This window comes from Cynocephalus volans, chromosome 3 (assembly GCF_027409185.1).
Source record: "Cynocephalus volans isolate mCynVol1 chromosome 3, mCynVol1.pri, whole genome shotgun sequence".
NCBI lineage: Eukaryota > Metazoa > Chordata > Mammalia > Dermoptera > Cynocephalidae > Cynocephalus > Cynocephalus volans.
Window position 1 is genome coordinate 67653032 of NC_084462.1, and position 19036 is coordinate 67672067.

General features: G+C 36.3%; 1 protein-coding gene across 2 annotated transcripts in view; it reads right to left on the reverse strand.

The window, feature by feature from the left end:
• The window catches only part of BBS4 (Bardet-Biedl syndrome 4), a 53006-nt gene extending 35284 nt beyond the window's left edge, over positions 1 to 17722 (reverse strand). Inside the window, exons 1-2 of one of the 2 annotated variants that reach the window (XM_063089598.1) lie at positions 17682 to 17719; positions 5988 to 6039 (exon numbers count right to left, since the gene is read on the reverse strand). In XM_063089598.1, coding sequence (XP_062945668.1) covers positions 5988 to 6039; positions 17682 to 17705 — 76 coding nt within the window. In that variant the 5' untranslated portion in view covers positions 17706 to 17719. Of the gene's footprint in view, positions 1 to 5987; positions 6040 to 17681 lie in introns of both variants that reach the window. The other variant, XM_063089599.1, reaches the window with a different exon arrangement.
• Positions 17723 to 19036: the final 1314 nt, after the last annotated feature.

Genomic DNA, 19036 nt, shown 5'->3' on the forward strand with positions numbered 1-19036 from the left:
ATCGAAACTAAAAACACTTAGCTGAATGACAATTAAAGCACTAGATGTCAAACTTTTCAGAATGCAACTAAAGTAGTTATTAGTTATTGGAAAAGTAGCAAACTATAGTAACAACAAAACAGTGAAAGCAAATGATCTAAGCTTTCTACAGAAAGAACTAGAAAAAGAGAAAAAGATAAGAAGAAAAGAAATATTAAAGTTAAGGGCATAAATCAAGAGATGAAAAACCCACTAAAGATGATTAACAAATTATGAAGCTGATTCTTTAGAAAGATCAATGAGATAGAACATTTTTGGCAAGACTTAAAGGAAAGAAGTTGATAAAAATAAATATTTACAGTATTAAAAAGTAGAAATATCAACACATATAAAACTATTATGAATAACAATATAACAATTCATTTGAAAATCTTGTTAATATAGATAAACTTCTAGAAGAAATGGAAAAATATATATATTTATATTTAAAGAAAATATGATTGGACCAATAAACATTTATGGAATTTAAATAGAAATAACATTTATTTACAACAAGACTTAATGGTAACTTTACCACTGAATTCTATATAATTTTTTTTCCAAAACAATTTTTAAAAAGAACAAAGTGATTTAAAAAAAAAAAAAAAAAAAGAACAAAGTGGAGGGGCTAACAATATCTGATTTCAAGACTTACTTAAAGGTATAGTAATCAGAGGGCTATTAGCAAATGTTGAAACATATATATAAACAGAAGATAATAGAGAGTCCAAAAATAAATCCAACAAGGGTGCAAAGTCAAATCAATGAAGAAAGGATAGTCTTGTCAATAAACAGTACTGAAAGAGTTGAATATCCACATACAAAAAAGCAAACCTCCATCTATACTCTGTACCATATACAAAAATTAACTCAAAATAGATCACAAACCCAAATATAAAACATAAAACTATAAAACCTTTAGGAGAAAAATCTTTGTAACCTTGATTCAGGCAAACATTTCTTACAAATTATACTGAAAGCAAGATTCATAAAAGTAAAGAAATTAAAATGGACTTCACCAAAATTGAAAACAACTGCTTTTCAAAAAAACACACTGAGAGAAAGGAGCAAGCCATAGACTGAGAGAAAATATGTGCAAATCACATATCTGATAAAGATAAACATATTTAATATTAAGAAAACAACCCTTTTTTTTTAATGGGCAAATCATTTGGACACTTTACCAAAGGTGACATAAGTATTGAAGTTAAGCAGATAAAAAGATATTCAACATCAATAGCAATTAGAAAAATGCAAATTAAAACAATGAGATACTACTATATATCCACTAGAATGGCTTTTTTAAAAAACTGACAATACCAAGTGCTGACAAAGATGCTGAGTAGCCAGAAGTCTCATTCATTGCAGGTGGAAACACAAAATGGTATAACTACTTAGGAAAACAGTTTGGCAATCTCTAATAAATATATACTCATAAAACTATTCAGCAATACCACTCCAATGAAAACTTAGGTTCTCACAAAATCCTCTAGGCAAATGTTTATAGGGGCTTTATCTGCAATAACAAAAAACTGAAGACAACCCAAATGTCCTTCAGCTGGTGAGTGGAATAAAAAGCTGTCAGATATGCATACAATCGAATACTACTCATCAATTAAAAAAAAAAAATTCAGACACACAATAACATGGATAAACCTGAAAAACATTATACTAGGTTTAAAAAGCCACTCAAAAGGTTATATAAAATATTATTCCATTTATACAACATTCTGGAAAAGGCAAAACTATAGGGAGAAAAATACAGATCAATGTTTGCCAGCAATTGGCAGTGGAGGGAGTAGTTTACTGCAAAATCAAGGAGAATTTTGGTGGGTCATTAAACTTTTATATCTTGATTGCAGTGGTGGTGATTTCTTGTCTATTTTCATTTGTCAAAACTCCCAGAACATGTACTAAAAAAAGGTAAATTTTACTGTATGTGAACTATACATCAATTACCATGTAAACATCAGTCAAAACAAAACTGGAATAGCTTTATTACTATCAGACAAAGTAGACTTCACACAAGGAATATCACCAGGGATTGAAGAGGGATATTACATCATGATAAAAGAGCCAATTCAGCCGAGCCCGTGGCGCACTCAGGAGAGTGCGGCGCTGGGAGCACGGCGAAGCTCCCGCCGCGGGTTCGGATCCTATATAGGAATGGCCGGTGCACTCACTGGCTGAGTGCCGGTCACGAAAAAGACAAAAAAAAAAAAAAAAAGAGCCAATTCACCAAGAAGTTGAACAATCCTAAATGTATATGCATCTAACAACATATCTCCAAAATAAATAAGTCAAAAATTGATAGAACTGAAAGCAGAAACAGACAAGTCCACAATTACACTTGCAAACTTCAACACTCTTTTCTCATTAAGGATTTCAGTATATATATCAGGAAGAATATCAGTATTTATATCTCTAAGTATATAGTGCAACACTACCAACCAACTTGACCTAATTGACATTTATAGAATACTCAACCGAAAGAGTGCAGAACATCCATTCTTTTCAAGTGCACATATAACATAGACCTCATTGTAGGACATAAAACAAACTACATAAAATATGTTATCTATCCACAGTAGAATTAAACTAGACACCAATAACAGAAAGATATTTGGAAAATCCCCCCAATATATGGAAATTAAACAATACCTTTCTTAGTAGAGCATGGGTCAAAGGGGAAGCCACAAAGGAAATTTGAAAATATTTTTATTTCTATAAAAGTTAAAAAATAACATATGAAATGTATATAAACCAGTTAATCAGTGCTTAAGGGAAATGCAGAGCGCTAAATGCTTGTAACAGAAAAGAAGGTAAATCAATGACCTAAGTTTCTACCATAAGAAACGGCAAAAAAAAAGGCCGGTTAGCTCAGTTAGTTAGAGCACAGCCTTATAACACCAAGGTCACAGGTTCAGATTCTCATACTGGCCAGCTGCCAAAAAGTAATAATAAATATAAAGGAAAGAAGAAACTGCAAAAAGAAGAGCAAATTAAACACACAAAAAAATTAAAGACAACAGAAATCAAGAAAATTAAAACAGAAAAAGCAGTATTGGGGAAAAAAAACAATAAAATCAAAAGCTGATTCTTTGAAAAGATCAATAAAATGTACAAACCTCTAGTCAGATTAATGGAGGAAGAAAGAGAGAATATATAAATTACCAAAATCATGAACTAAAGGAACATCACTATAGATCTTACAGACATGAAAAGGAATATAGGAATATTATAAACTTTCTGCCAATAAATTTGATAACTGAAATAAAATGGACAAATTTCTTTGACAGAAAAATAACACCAAAGTTCTCTATGAAGACATAGATAATCCAAATAGTCCTACATCTATTAAAGAAATTGAATTTGTACTTAAAAACCTCACACACACACACAAAATCCAGTCCAGACTGCTTCACTAACATTCTAGAAAACATTTAAGGAAGAAATAACACCAAGTCTATATGAAATCTTCCAGGAAATAAAGAAGGAATAGTTCCCAATTCTTTGTATGAAGCCTGCATAACTCTGATACTAAAAACAGACGGTCATGAGAGAGAGAGAGAGAGAGAGAGAGAGAGAGAGAGAGAGAGAGAGAGAGAGAGAGAGAAGAAAACTACAGACCAACATCTTTCGTGAACACAGATGCAAAAATCCTTAACAAAATATTAGCAAGCTGAACCCAGCAATATTTTAAAAAGGGCAATACATCATGACCATATGGGATTTATCCCAGGAATACAAAGTTGGTATGACATTCCAAAATTCAATCAAAGTAATTTACCATATCAATCAATTAAATTATGGATTATGAAAGACAGAAATTAAGGACAGGTCATTCCCTGGATGTTTTAGGTGCTTGTGTCATCACTTTACACAACTCCAAAGGCACAAATTAAATTGTAGTCGTCATATTCTACATGAATGATACCTCTGGCACTATGCAATATAGCGGAATGCAAATTTGTAAAATGGTTGCCCAAAAGGCAATGCAACCTCGAGCTTAACTAACAGAAACAAAAGATCCAGATGAAAAGATATTATCTTCCAGATATTCCACTTGTCTCTGTTCACATCATACCTGAAATATTCTGTTTAGTCTTGAACTCTGTACTTCCAAGAAAGAAACCAAATTTTACCAGAGGACCAAGGCAATTATGGCAAAGGAGCTCTAAACATCTCACATAAAAAAGAGTTAAAGAAACTGGAAATATTTAACCTTCGGAAGAAAGAACCTGAAGAGCACACATTGAACTTTAATTATCTGCTTATCATATTCTATATGCCCTAAAGACTGTCAATTCCATAAGGGAAGAATCCATGCCCTATTTATCTTTGTTTTCCCAAAACCAATCACTTAGTCCTGGAACATGGTAAGTACTCATATGTATGATGGATTATACATAGAACAGGAAAAGCTAAACTTTAACAATAGAGATCAGAAAGTGGTTGCCCGGGATGGAGAAGGAGAAAGAATTGATTAGAAGGGGCACTATAGCAATGTTGAAGTTTATAGTATAACATATTAAATGGGTCCTTTTCTCCCAAAGCTATAAACTTTGTATCTTATTAATCTGAATTGGGCACAGACTAATTCTTGCTTGGTACAGTCCTCTCCTGGACCTGAAGTCAATTGGCCCACAGGGTTTGACTCTAGAAAAAGGGTGGAATGAATACTGGAGAGACAATCACAATACATGCTAGCTCCATCTAACTAGCCAAATCAACCTGGTGATTAAATGAAATGACAGATATCACAGCAAGGTGATCCTCATGTCCGGAAATGGTGTAAAGAATATTAGCAATTATGTTAGACACTAGCAGAATTACATTTGAATTTCAAAATAATCTGAATTATAGACATACAGCTCTTTAAGTGAACAATGTATTCCTGAAAAACTCTTTGTAAAATAAACTTCTGAAAGGCAATCATATTTTCCAACTTGCAAACTTTCAATGAGTGACAGAAATGCCCCTAGTAAACTAAATAATTTACTGACAACTTTAAGACTCTTAGCAGATACCAGGAGAACACAGGCTGCAAAAGGATGCATGAGTATAGCCTGGCAACTATAACTCAGGTATGCAGACAAGAACTACACATGAGACCCTGGGCAAGTCATGCCCCCTTCTACCCAGCCTTGGTTTCCTCATTTAAAAATAATCAGTTAATTCATTAATTAAAAAGAGATATATAGACAGATGAATGAATAAATGTCTCTGCTAAAGACAAAGTTGAGGTATTTTTCTTTCTTTTTTTCTTTTTTTTTTTTTTTGTCTTTTTCGTGACCGGCACTCAGCCAGTGAGCGCACCGGCCATTCCTATATAGGATCCGAACCCGCGGTGGGAGCGTCGCTGCGCTCCCAGGGCCGCACTCTTTCCGAGTGCGCCACAGGCTCGGCCCTGAGGTATTTTTCTAATGCCTGACAAGTAGCAAGGACATCCAATCCATCAGACACGGACAGAACATCTCATATACTCACCTAAACCTGTTGCAAACGCTCCCAAGACTATATAGGTTAGCAAGTGACCTGTTCCTCTAAATAAAGTATATCCTTTCTCTATCAGATTATAAAATGCAGCTCTTTACTATATAGGATTTCACCTTGTTTGCCTCGCCAGACTCAATTTTTATAAAATCCCACACTTACTTAACATATGCATAAGATTATTTGAGGCCTGATTTGTACTATACAGAGAGGTTTTTCCTCAAGTATAAAATCAGTACACACTTATATAAAAAGCAAACCCTATTTAAATATATTTACAGGTCAAACAAACCCCTAATATTTAACAACTTCATAAAATAAATGCTAGATGTGGCAGAATGTTTAGACTATTACTGCTTTTCCCAACACTCACATTTTAAAAAGCTCTAATGCTTACAGAATATAAAAAAAAAAATCTACAAGACAGAGAAATCTGTGCAAATATAACACGTACAATGAAAATGCATACAGACCTTTTTTCAGCCGCAGTTTTTGAGATTCAGCAGATACAGGAAATTGAGTTCTCTGAAATGAAAGAGGCCATCTATGTTAAAGCACCACCCTATACCTTGCTTACTTAAGCATTCAAATAACAAGAATAAACAGTTCACCAATCATGCAATTAATCCACTAACTACATACAGGTACAAAGAATTATTTTGAATATGATTTAAGAAACAAACGTCAAGTCATACTTTTGCTATCCAAACTACTAATGATGTATAATGCATATCTGTAATACATAAATATTTATAATGTACATATAAATATAATGTATAATAAAATGTACAAGAATAAATGTACTAAGTTCTCAGACACTTCATATTGGTATTATACTTAATGTTACACTTTTCAGCAGCCAAACTAAAAGTGATTGCTATTTGATAAAAGGAAGATTATGAGGTTATCTACACAGAAATTGTCTAGCACTAAATTCTAAGAGGGAGATAGCATATAATCTTACACTATAACTTTATAGAAAATATTCTAATGGATTTTTCTTATATCAGCCTCATACGTTGTATATAACATGCAATGATACAAGCAAAATTAATGGCTGAAAATTTTCCAGAAGTAATGAGAGACACTAATCCTTAGATTCTAGATATGCAACAAATCATGACCAGGTTAAATGAAAATAAATCCACACATCATAGGGAACTGCACCAGAGACAATAAGAAGTTCTTCAAAGCAGCCAAAGAAAAAAACATATAACCAGATTACAACAAAGAAAGGACAACTAGACAGACAGCTGACTTCTTAACAATTAAATACAGAAGACAATTAACACCCCATTAAGAATAATTACTCTAAGTATCAGATACTAAGTAAAATGAACGTTAACCTGGACCAGAAGTCAGCAAAGATCAAATCCAGCCTGTATTTTATACGGCCCACAAGCTAAGAATGGTTTTTACATTTTTAAATGGTTAGAAAAAAAAATGTTTAAATAATATTTTTAGTACATGGAAATTATATAAAAGTCAAATTTCAGTGTCTACAGACAAAATTTTATCAGAACACAGCCACGCTTATATGTCTATATATTGTCTACGGCTGCTTTTGCACTACAACAGCATAGGTGAGTATCTGTAACAGAGACTCTATCGCCCAAAGCCCAAAATATTTACTTACTGGCCCTTTTCAAAGAAAGTTTGCCAATCACTGACCAAGATTCTTACACCCATCAAAACTAACTTTTGAGAAATTAGGCAAATTTCAAAGACTTTCAAATTTTGAGAGTTTTTACACTCTCACTAAATACCAGAACGAAGGAGTGGTATGAGCAAAGCAATTGGTGAAATATGTAAGTATTCTAAGTATCTACTGACTAAACAAAACAAACAAAAAGTATAATTTGTGGTGCAGAACTGAAAAACACAGAGAACTACAAAACTAAACAACAATGGCATAGATTGGTAGATGGCAATGGGTAGTAGAGCATCTGATTGTCCCCATATTATTCATATTTAAGTCTGGACATCAAGTTAATTGTGTGTTTTAAAATCTCTTTGGTACTCACTAAAGGAAGACAAAGTATATATCTTCCAAGAAATGACATGAGAGGAGCAGAAAGGGAAAAATAATTCAGCACAAAAAATAAATAAGAGCAAGAAAAGAGGGAGAAAAATAAAATTCTCCAGTTAAAACAGATCAGGATGGATTTTTTTTTTATTTATTTATTTTTAAAAAGATGATTGGTAAGGGAATCTTAACCCTTGACTTGGTGTTGTCAGCACCACGCTCTCCCAAGTGAGTTAACCGGCCATCCCTATATAGGGATCCAAACCCATGGCCTTGGTGTCACCAACACCACACTCTCCCAAGTGAGCCATGGGCCGGCCCTTCAAGATGGATTTTTTAAAATTCTATGTGTTATTTGTGTAAAGACACATCTAAAACTTAAGGGCAAAGAAAAATAAAAGGATAGGAAAATAGAAACAAAAAGAAAACCGGAGTAGCAATATTAAGCAGAGTAGCAATATTAACATTAGACAAAATAGACTTCAAGGGAAAAAGGGAGAGGAAACAATTAAAATAAATTAAAGACTAAAATGGAAAAGGCAAAATTTTAAACATTTAGAAAAAAATATAGGGTAGGGAAGAATTACTTAAACAATATTTAATAACACAAACCAATAAAGAAAAGGCCTCCATATTCAACTACATTAAAAATTAATAACTTCTGTTCCACAAAAGTGAAGACAAAAAATTAAGAGAAGATATTTACAATATAAAACAAAACCAAAAATTGACAATATTAGCACCCAGAAACTATAAATAACTACAATAAGAAAAACAGGGCTGGCCAATTAGCTCAGCTGGTTAGAGCACAGCCTTATAACACCAAAGTCATGGGTTCAGATCCCCTTAACGGCCAGCTGCCAAAAAAGAAAAGAAAAACAGAGAAATAGAAAAATAAGCAAAACATATGAACCAGGCATTATACAGAGAAGGAAAAGGAACAACCAATGGTGCTCTACCTCATTAATAATCAGAGGAATATAAATTAATATTCACATTAAGACATAATTCATATCCACCATACTGACAAGATTTAATGATATAACAATATCAAGGATGTAAGCAACAGGAACTAGTCGTAAAAGCATAAATTGTTACAACGACCTTAGAGTTTCCCATGAAGTTGATGATGTACATACTCCATGACCCAGCAATCCACTAGTAGGTATACCCTAGAGAAATTCCTAGATATTACATCAGGAGATATATATAAGAATGTTCATAACCAGGGATAGGACTAAAATAAGGCAGGTGGGGTGCTTAGGGTACAAACTTTAAGGAGGCACTTATTCTTACTCCTTAAAGCTTCTACCCTAAGCACCCCACCTGCCTTACCCTAGTCCTGGCCCTGTGTATAGCAGCATTGTTTTTAATAACTGAAAATCAGAAATAACCCAATTTTACATCTAGTAGAGTAGATAAGTTACTTGCAGTATTTTACTTTAATGGGACACTACAGAGCACTGAAAAAATGAATAGAATGAAGGTTAATATCAAATAAAACATACATATAGTAAAACTATAATGAAAAGCAACAGAATAATTAACATAAAAGCAAGGAAAGAGATTGCTTCCAATGTGGAGGAAGGAAAATGCAATAGTGGAGAGGTATTCAGGAGTTTTCAAAGTTATTGTTAATGACCCATTTCTTAACCTGTGTGGCAGAAACATACGTTTTCATTATATTATCCTCTAAAGCACACATATATATTCATTCTTTCAGAGGTAGGATATATTTCATAAGAACAAAAAAATTGATCCTCAAAATAAAAAAGAATATAAATTTTCTTTTTTAGTTATTTTATGACCCTGATTTAACAAATACAGAAAATTGACTAAGGAAACAAACAACCCACTTAAAAATGGGCAAAAGATTTACAGATACTTTACCAAAGAGAATGGATAGAAAAAAAGCACATAAAAAGATCCTCGATATCATTATTCACTTGGGAAAAACAAATTAAAACCACAACATACCACCACTATACTTCCACCAGAATGGCTAAAATCAAAAAGACTGACAATATCAAGTGTTGACAAGGATGTGGAAAAATCTAAACCCTCAAACATTGCTCGTGGGAATGTAAAATGGTGTGCAGACACTTTAGAAAACATTTTGGCAGGTTTTTGGGGTTTTTTTTTAAGCACTTACCATACAACCCAGCAATCCCACTTCTAGAACAATAAAAACATATCCACACAAAGATCTGTATGCCAATACTTGCAGTAACATTATTCATAATGGCCAATATACACCATGGAAATCCCAAGTCAACAAAAACAGTTCTAATTTTCTTTTAAATAGTTACATAATATTCGACAATATCGAAATATCAGAAGTCATCCATTACTCTATTAATGGGTATTCACTGTTTCTAGCTTTTTGCCACTACAAACCACTTCAATGAATACCCTTGTATATGCTTATGTTTCACTTTTATTTCTATGGGACACAAGTCTAGAAGGGGGATAGTTGGGTCCTTTGAATTTTATTAGAAGATACAAGATCAGGGCCGAGCCTGTGGCGCACTCGGGAGAGTGCGGCGCTGGGAGCGCGGCGACGCTCCCGCCGTGGGTTCGGATCCTATATAGGAATGGCCGGTGCACTCACTGGCTGAGTGCCGGTCACGAAAATGACAAAAAAAAAAAAAAAAGAAGATACAAGATCACTTCCAAAATGAACATTCAATTTTCCATGCAGTGATAACTTGAAGAGATGAAATTACTATAAAAATAACTCTGCTAGCAATAAGCTTAACAACAATGAAAATAATTAGCTAACTTGAGGCTTAAGTGCTGAAGTCATATCAAAACAAAAACTATTCTCTTTAAAACACTACTAGAGATTCAGATGTACAGGACAATTCTGCTATCACAAAAACCAAGTTCATATTCTGTTAAACACCTATATATACGTGCAGTGAGCACTAGAAGATAAACTACTTTTGTAGCAATATCATATTACCCATTATGTTTTACACTTAAGATTGTGTAGGTGAAGTATTTTCTTTTGGATGTTTCCAATATCTAAAACCTAGTAACATTAATCATGCTGTTTACAGTAATTTCTTTTAATTCCTAGCTTAAAAATATTTGCTTCTGGCTTCCTTCTCTGTATCAGAGTTTTATGATTAGACCAAAATAATGTGATTACTCTGCAAATGAAATAGGAAACAAACAAAAGCCCCCCCCCATGCCAGCCAGCAGAACCGCGTAGCTCCATGTAGCCCCCCCACCCCGCTGCCTTGGACCCAGGCAGTGGGGGAGCTCCAAGACCAGCCCCGGTACCCCAAACCGGCACCACACATGTTAAACCGCCAGGACCAGCCAGCCAGTGGAACCACGTGGCTCCACACAGCCCCTCATCCCTCCTCAAACCCAGTGGGGAGCACCAGCCTAGGATCGGACCCACCAACTTTGGCCCAGCAAAACTCCACAGGTTAGGTGCTCATTCTACGACCACAGAGTCTAGAATGGGAATCAAGTTGGTTTAACATAACCACCACTACACCTACTGTCAAGTAAGACAGTTCACCCCCCACAGTAGCAACCAAGGCCACTCCACAGCCAAGCTCAGTGTAATAGAAGCAGCAAAACCCCTAATAAATGACGAGCATCAGCGAAAAAACACTAGAAGTACAAACAATAAAGAAATGACACCACCAAAAGGTTACAGTAATGCCCCAAAGTCAGACTCCATGGAACAGGGAATGCTTGAAATGTCTGAAAAAGAATTTTGAGTAATGATCTTAAGAAAAGTTGAAGAAATAAAGGAAGACTCAATTACAGAACACAATGAAACAAGAAAAAACATCCAGAATATGAAGGAGGAAATCTACAAAGAGAATACCATAAAAAAGAGTGTAGCAGAAGTTCTAGAAATGACTCACTCAATGAAATAAAAAACATGACTGAGAGCTTGAATAGCATGGTAGAGCAAGCAGAAGAAAGAATTTCAGAGCCTGAAGATGGTCTTTTTGAAATGTCAGGCAGACAAAAAAAAAAAAGGAAAAAAGAATTTAAAATAATGAGGAAAATGTAAGAGAGACAGCAGACAATCTCAAGCACTCTAACATCTGAATTGTGGGTATTCCTGAAGAGCAGAAGAACGGAAAAGGTATCAAAAACCTACTCAAGGAAATAGTAACAGAAAACTTCCCAGGTGTAGGGTGAGATACATACCCTTTCAGATTCAGGAAGCTCCTAGGTCCCCAAACAGATTCAACCCAAAAAGATCCTCCCCAAGACATATTATAGTTAAATTCTCAAAGCTCAAAGACAAAGAGAGAATTCTACAAGGAGCAAGAGAAAAGCATCCAGTCACTTATAGGGGAACCCCCATCAAACTAACAGCAGATTTCTCAACTGAAACCATACAGGCCAGAAGAAAGTGGAATGATATATTCAAAATACTAAAAGAAACAAACTGGCAGCCAAGAATTCTTTACCCAGCAAGGCTCTCTTTCAGAAATGAGGGAGAAACAGTGTACTTCCCAGACAAACAAAAGTTGTGGGAGTTCACCACCATATGACCAGCCCTGCAAGATATTCTCAAGGGAGTCATTCATCTGGATTCTGAATAATGATGACCATTCTCAAGAATACACAAGAAAGAGCAAAACCCACAGCTAAAACATAAATGCCAGCAAGAAAGAGAAAGAAGCTAAACCATTCTGCCTTAAATCCCCAACCCACATTGAAGAAGAGAAATAAAAGGGGAAATTATGATCAAAAGATATTTAAACCACCTAAATAGCAATTAAATGACAGGAATTAAACAACACTTCTCAATAACTACTCTAAATGTGAATGGACTAAACTCCCCATTCAAAAGACACAGACTGACTGAATTAAAAAGATAGACCCAAGTATATGCTGTCTTCAAGTGACCCACCTCACCTGTAAAGACACTCATAGACTAAAAGTGAAGGGATGGAAAAAGATATACCATGCAAATGGAAACCAAAAATGAGCAGGAGTAGCTATTCTTATATCGGACAAAATAGACTTTAAACCAAAAAATATCAAAAAGACAAAGAAGGCCATTATATAATGGTAAAGGGAACTATCCAGCTAGAAGACATAACAATCATAAACATGTATGCACCCAATACCAGAGCACCCAGATATATCAAGCAAACACTTTTAGACCAAAGAAGGAGATAGGACCTAATACATTAACAGTGGGTGATCTGAACACCCCTCTCTCAGTATGGGACAGGACATCCAAGCAACAAGTCAACAAAGAGACACAGGATTTAATCTATACCCTAGACCAAATGGACTTGGCAGATATATACAGAACATTTCACCCAACAGCTAAAGAATACACTTTCTTCTCATCAGCTCATGGCACATTCTCCAGGATAGACCACATATTAGGTCACAAATCTAGTCTCAGCAAATTTTTAAAAACTGAAATCATTCCAACAATCTTTTCAGACCACAATGGACTAAAACTGGAGATAAACAATAAGCAAATCACTAGACGATATACAAATACATGGAAAATAAATAATAGGCTCCTGAATGACCTATGGGTCCAAGAAGAAATTAAACAGGATATCAAAAATTTTCTAGAAACTAATGAAAATAAAGATACATCATACCAAAACTTGTGGGACACTGCAAAAGCAGTACTAAGAGGGAAATTTATTGCAGTAAATGCTTATATCAAAAAACTGGAAAGACTCTCAATAAATGACCTAACACTATGCCTCAAAGAACTTGAAAAACAACAACAATCCAAACCTAAAGACAGCAGATGGAAGGAAATAATTAAGATCAGAGCAGAACTAAACGAAACAGAAACCCAAAAAACAATAGAAAAGATTAACAGAACTAAAATTTGGTTTTTTGAGAAGATAAACAAAATAGACACACCATTAGCTAGATTAACAAAAAAAAAGAAGAAGAGAGAAGACCCAAATGACAAAAATCAGAAATGAAAACAGAGACAACTGACACCACAGAAATACAAAGAATCATTAGAGACTATTATAAACAACTGTAGACAACAAATTTGAAAATCTGGAAGATATGGATAAGTTTCTAGACACATATAAATTACCAAGACTGAACCAAGAAGAGATAGAAAACCTGAACAGTCCAATAACAAGCAAGGAGATTGAAGCGGTAATTAGCAATCTTCCAACAAAAAAAAGCCCGGGTCTGCATGGCTTTACAGCTGAATTCAATCAAACTTTTAAAGAAGAGTTAATACCAATTCTCATGAAACTGTTCCAAACAATTGAAGCATACACCAAACTAATTCTATGAGGCCAACATAACTCTGATACCAAAACCAAATAAAGACACAACAAAAAAAGAAAATTACAGGCCAATATCCTTGATGAACCTAGATGCTAAAATCCTCAACAAAATATTAGCAATTAGAATACAGCAACATATTAAAAAAATTATACACTATGATCAAATGGGATTCATCCCAGGGATGCAAGGATGGTTCAACATACGAAAGTCAATAAATGTGACACATTACATGAACAAGCTCAAGGACAAAGACCATATGATCATCTCAATAGATGCTGAAAAAGCATTTGACAAAATTCAACATTGCTTCATGATAAAGACTCTCAACAAATTAGGTATAAAAGGAAAATATCTTAACACAATAAAAGCCATTTGTGACAAGCCCACTGCCAGTATTACTCTGAATGGGGAAAAATTGAAGGCCTTCCCCTTAAGGACAGGAACAAGACAAGGATGTCCACTCTCACCACTTCTATTCAACATAGTGCTGGAGGTACTAGCTAGAGCAATCGGGCAAGAGAAAGAAATAAAGGGAATCCAGATTGGAGAAGATGAAGTCAAACTTTCCCTATTTGCAGATGACATGATACTATATATAGAAAAACCTAATGACTCTATCAAAAAACTCCTAGAGCTGGTTAATAACTTCAGTATCATTGCAGGATACAAAATAAATGCCCAGAAATCAATAGCATTTATATACTCAAATAATGAATTAAAAGAAAGAGAAATAAAGAAAGTAAGCCCATTTACAATTGTCACCCAAAAAAAAATGATACCTAGGGATCAATTTAATCAAGGAGGTTAAAGACCTCTACAATGAGAATTACAAACCACTTTTGAAAGAAATTAAAGACACAAAAAGATGGAAAGATATTCCATGCTCTTGGATTGGAAGAATTAACATTGTGAAAATGTCTATACTACCCAAAGCGATCTACAGATTCAATGCAATTCCCATCAAAATACCAATGACTTTCTTCACAGAAATGGAAAAAACAATCTTACCTTTCATAGGGAAAAACGAAAGACCCCGAATAGCCAAAGCAATCCTGAGCAAAATAAAAACAAAGCTGGAGGCATAACTCTGCCTGACTTCAAATTATACTACAAAGCTGTTGTAACCAAAACAGCATGGTACTGGTATAAAAATAGACATTCAGACCAGTGGAGTAGAATAGAGAACCCAGAAATCACTCCTCAGGATTATAGCCATCTGATATTAGACAAAGGCAACAAAAATCTACATTCGGGAAAAGAATGCCTCTTCAACAAGTGGTGCTGGGAAAACTGGATATCCATATGCAGAAGAACGAAACTAGATATGCATCTCTCACCATACACGAAAATCAACTCAAAATGGATTAAAGACCTAGGTGTAAGACCTGAAACTATAAAATTACTACAGGAAAATATAGATGAAACACTTCAACAGTTAGGTCAGGGCACAGGCTTTATGAACATGAGCCCAAAAGCACAAGCAGCAAAAGAAAAAATAAACAAATGGGACTATATCAAACTAAAAAGTTTCTGCACAGCAAAAGAAACAATCAACAGAGTGAAAAGACAACCTACAGAGTGGGAGAAAATTTTTGCCAACTATGCATCAGACAAGGGACTAATATCCAGAATATACATAGAACTCAAGCACTTATAAAGTAAAAAAAAAAAAAAAAAAAAAAGACCCAATTAAAAAATGGGCAAAGGAGCTGAATAGACATTTTTCAAAGGAAGACATACAAATGGCCAACAGATAAATGAAAAAATGCTCAACATCACTAGTCATCAGGGAAATGCAAATTAAAACCACAGTAAGATACCACCTCACCCAGTTAGACTGGCTATAATCAAAAAGATGGTGAATAACAAATGCTGGCAAGGGTGTGGATAGAAGGGAACACTACTGCACTGTTGGTGGGAATGTAAATTAGTACAAACACCTTGGAAAACAATTTGGAGGTTTCTCAAACAACTACAGATAGATCTTCCATATGATCCAGCAATCCCTCTTCTGGGTATATATCCAAAGGAATGGAAACCATCATGTTGAAGAGATACCTGCACTCCCATGTTTATTGCAGCTCTGTTTACGATAGCCAAGATATGGAACCAACCTAAATGTCCATTAATAGATGACTGGATAAGGAAACTGTGGTATGTATACACTATGGAATACTACTCTGCCATAAAAAATAATGAAATACTCCCATTTGCAACAACATGGATGAACCTGGAGAAACTTATGTTGAGTAAAACAAGCAAAGCAAAGAGGGATAAATACCTCATGTGCTCACTCATATGTGGGAGCTGAGAGAGAAAGGAAGGCAGGAAAGAAAGACCAGTAGTCCCATGATCCAACAGAGGGAGGAAACATTCCTAGGGCTACAAATTGAAGTTGAGGGGAGAGGGGGGAGGGGAAGGGAGGTTGGGGGATAATTGGAAGGGGACAAAGGGTACAAAAGCAATTTCTGGTAATGGGTATATCCTCAATATGAATCTGGCCCCCACATCATGGGCAAGAGGGGGGACATCAGCTTTGTATCTCATGAATATCTGAAATAAATAAATAAATAAACAAAAGGCCCCCTAGCAGATAACATTGGCCTTGCTCCTTAACAGCCAAAACTAAATTGTAAAATAGTCAGCCAAACGCTGCTAATTTATATTCTATGTTTCCCAGGGCGTTTTTCAAAAGACAATAAATTCAGAATAACTAAAATCATTCTAACAAATGGGCAGAATGTGCTTTGAACCCCAATACTAAAGCAAGGTAGACAAGGTTTCACATGATAACCAAAAAATCTGCTCTGAACAGGTCAGCTAAATTATAGTGCCTTGGGAGATCTGGGATAAGTCAGTAGTCAGATCCACCTGTTCTGGAAAACGTTATCATAAGATCATTTTTTCTTAGAAGCAGACAGGATGGCCCCAGAAAACCATAAAATAACCTAGAATATCTCCTGTAACTCTTACCCCAGATCCCCGCATGTAGGATGCAACCTAGTAATAATCCCAAATCTATACCTAATGTACAACCAATAGAAAACCTGATAAAGTGATCAGGCAGGGCTGTCATCCTCTCTCTTTTGATCTTTCCCCCTTCTAATGATTATAAAATGCTAAACTTTGCTGAGCACACAATGCGTCTGAACTATGCTTCTCCCCAATTGCAGTCGTCATATTGGCTCAATAAACCCTTGCTAAATGTATTTGGCCTCAGTTTCCTTTTAGGTCAACACACACTTGGGACTTTATAGAAATTAGATCCAATTATAGACACAGGCCTCAAAAAATACTGCCGGGTCATCCTGAATTCATCCAGGCTACTCTGTAGTAGCAGTTCTGTGGAGTTAACGCCTAACTCGTACTCCAGTTGAATTCCAAAACAGTACATTCCTAAAATTAATCACGAACAGAGAAAACATGGTCCTGCCCCACCGGCAGAAGGCAGTGACGCTGAAAGCTCCAAGGCTTTGTCATATTAAATTCTTAATCCAGCGGATTAACAGAAACTGTCTCTACACAAGTGGTAGTGCTTCCTTTCCAAATCCCGTGAGAAAGAAGAAATGGGACTGGGAAAAGGGCCATTTCTGGTGAAAATCTCCTTATCCCGTCCAGCACACCACAAGACGGACCACCGTCCTTCAGCAGGCCCCGTGAGCAAAGAATTCAGGCTTGCCCTAGACGACCAGTTCCCGGGCGAGCAGGAGCTGGGCCGTGTCGCCTCGCCCACCCCGAGCCCTCCAGACCCGGCTCCGCCTCTCCCCAGGAGCGCTGCGTGGGACAGACGCGGCCTGCCAGCCTGCCTTGCCGCCCTATTTTGCCCTTGCTAGGCGACCGGAACACTAAAAAGAATCTTGGCGCTCACCGTTGTAAGTCCCTCCTCAGCCATCTTGGCTCCGCCCACCGCTGTGCGGCCGGAAGTCAGCAGTTTCCAGGCGACGAGGCAAACGGAAGTCGTAGGACTGGGGAAGGAGAGGAGGAGCCTGAGCAGGGAAGAAAGTAGATCGCCGAGTGCAAGGCTGTGGGCTGGGGGGCGGAAGGACTTTACAAAGTAGGGAGAGGATTGGGGTTTGCCCCGCATCGGTTTGGCCCTAAAGCAGCGGGTGAGGGGGTGCGCAGCCAGTCGTTCCCTTTACCCCAAGACCCTAACGCGCCTCAGTGTGGTCCGTAGGCTGCTGGAGAAACCTGAGGCCGCGCTGGCTGGATTGGCCAGCACAACTTGGGATGGCAGCGTAGTCTTCCGGCAACCTTGCCCTTCCCGGCTCTGACTCCAGTCTGTGTTTCAGTTCTCCTTCCGGGAGTCTCGACTCACGTGGCCAAACCCCTGGGCAGAGAGTCTCGTTCTTGCCTTACTTACAAACTTCTTCGTTTCTTGGCTGTCACTAACCAACTAAGGTACTCACCTCATCAGCCTCCCACTCTTGTTTACGCCAGAGTTTGCAAACCCGCTGCTGAGGGGCTGCTTTTGAGCCGCAGTCTTATTTTGATTTGAAATATTTAAATATCAGATTTCACAAGATATCTGACTTCGGAATAAAGAGCCAACAATGGGCCTACATGGCAGTAAAATCGATCTGAATAGCGGCTGCGACTATAGATAAACATTTCTTCGCCTTTTTGCCAAGGTCCTCGTTTCCCAACATTCTTCAGGCGTTGTACATTACCTATCTGGCCCCGGTGCGGAGAATTGAATGCTTAGTCTTTATATTGGAAAAACGTTTGGGCTTGGGAGTCAAATATGAGTTCTGGACTTGATTACTACATGACCTGAGCCAGTCATTTCTCTGAGCCTCATTCATTCAAGTGCCTGGAACTATGCGATGAACAAAACTTACAGGATCACCACACCCCGAGGACCGACCTCAGAGAATAGCTAGTTAGTCAGACATGAAATAATAAGTAAGCAAAGTTTATGAAGAAAGAGTTCACTACATAAGAAATAGAGATGTCTCTCAAACATATAATTTTGCAAGGAAGAAAAAATGCAAATTAAATTTTCTAAGAGATACTTTTCATCTCTTACATTAGCAAAGAACAAAAATTTTCACTGACACAATTTTAAGGAAATGTGCATTCTTCATTGTTAATATGAGCGTGAATTGGTAAAACCTCCATTGAGAGCAATTTGGCAATAACTACCAAAATTTAAAATGTACATAACCTTTAACTCAATTAATTCAATTTTATGAATTTATTCTATAGGTATAGATGAGGGAAATG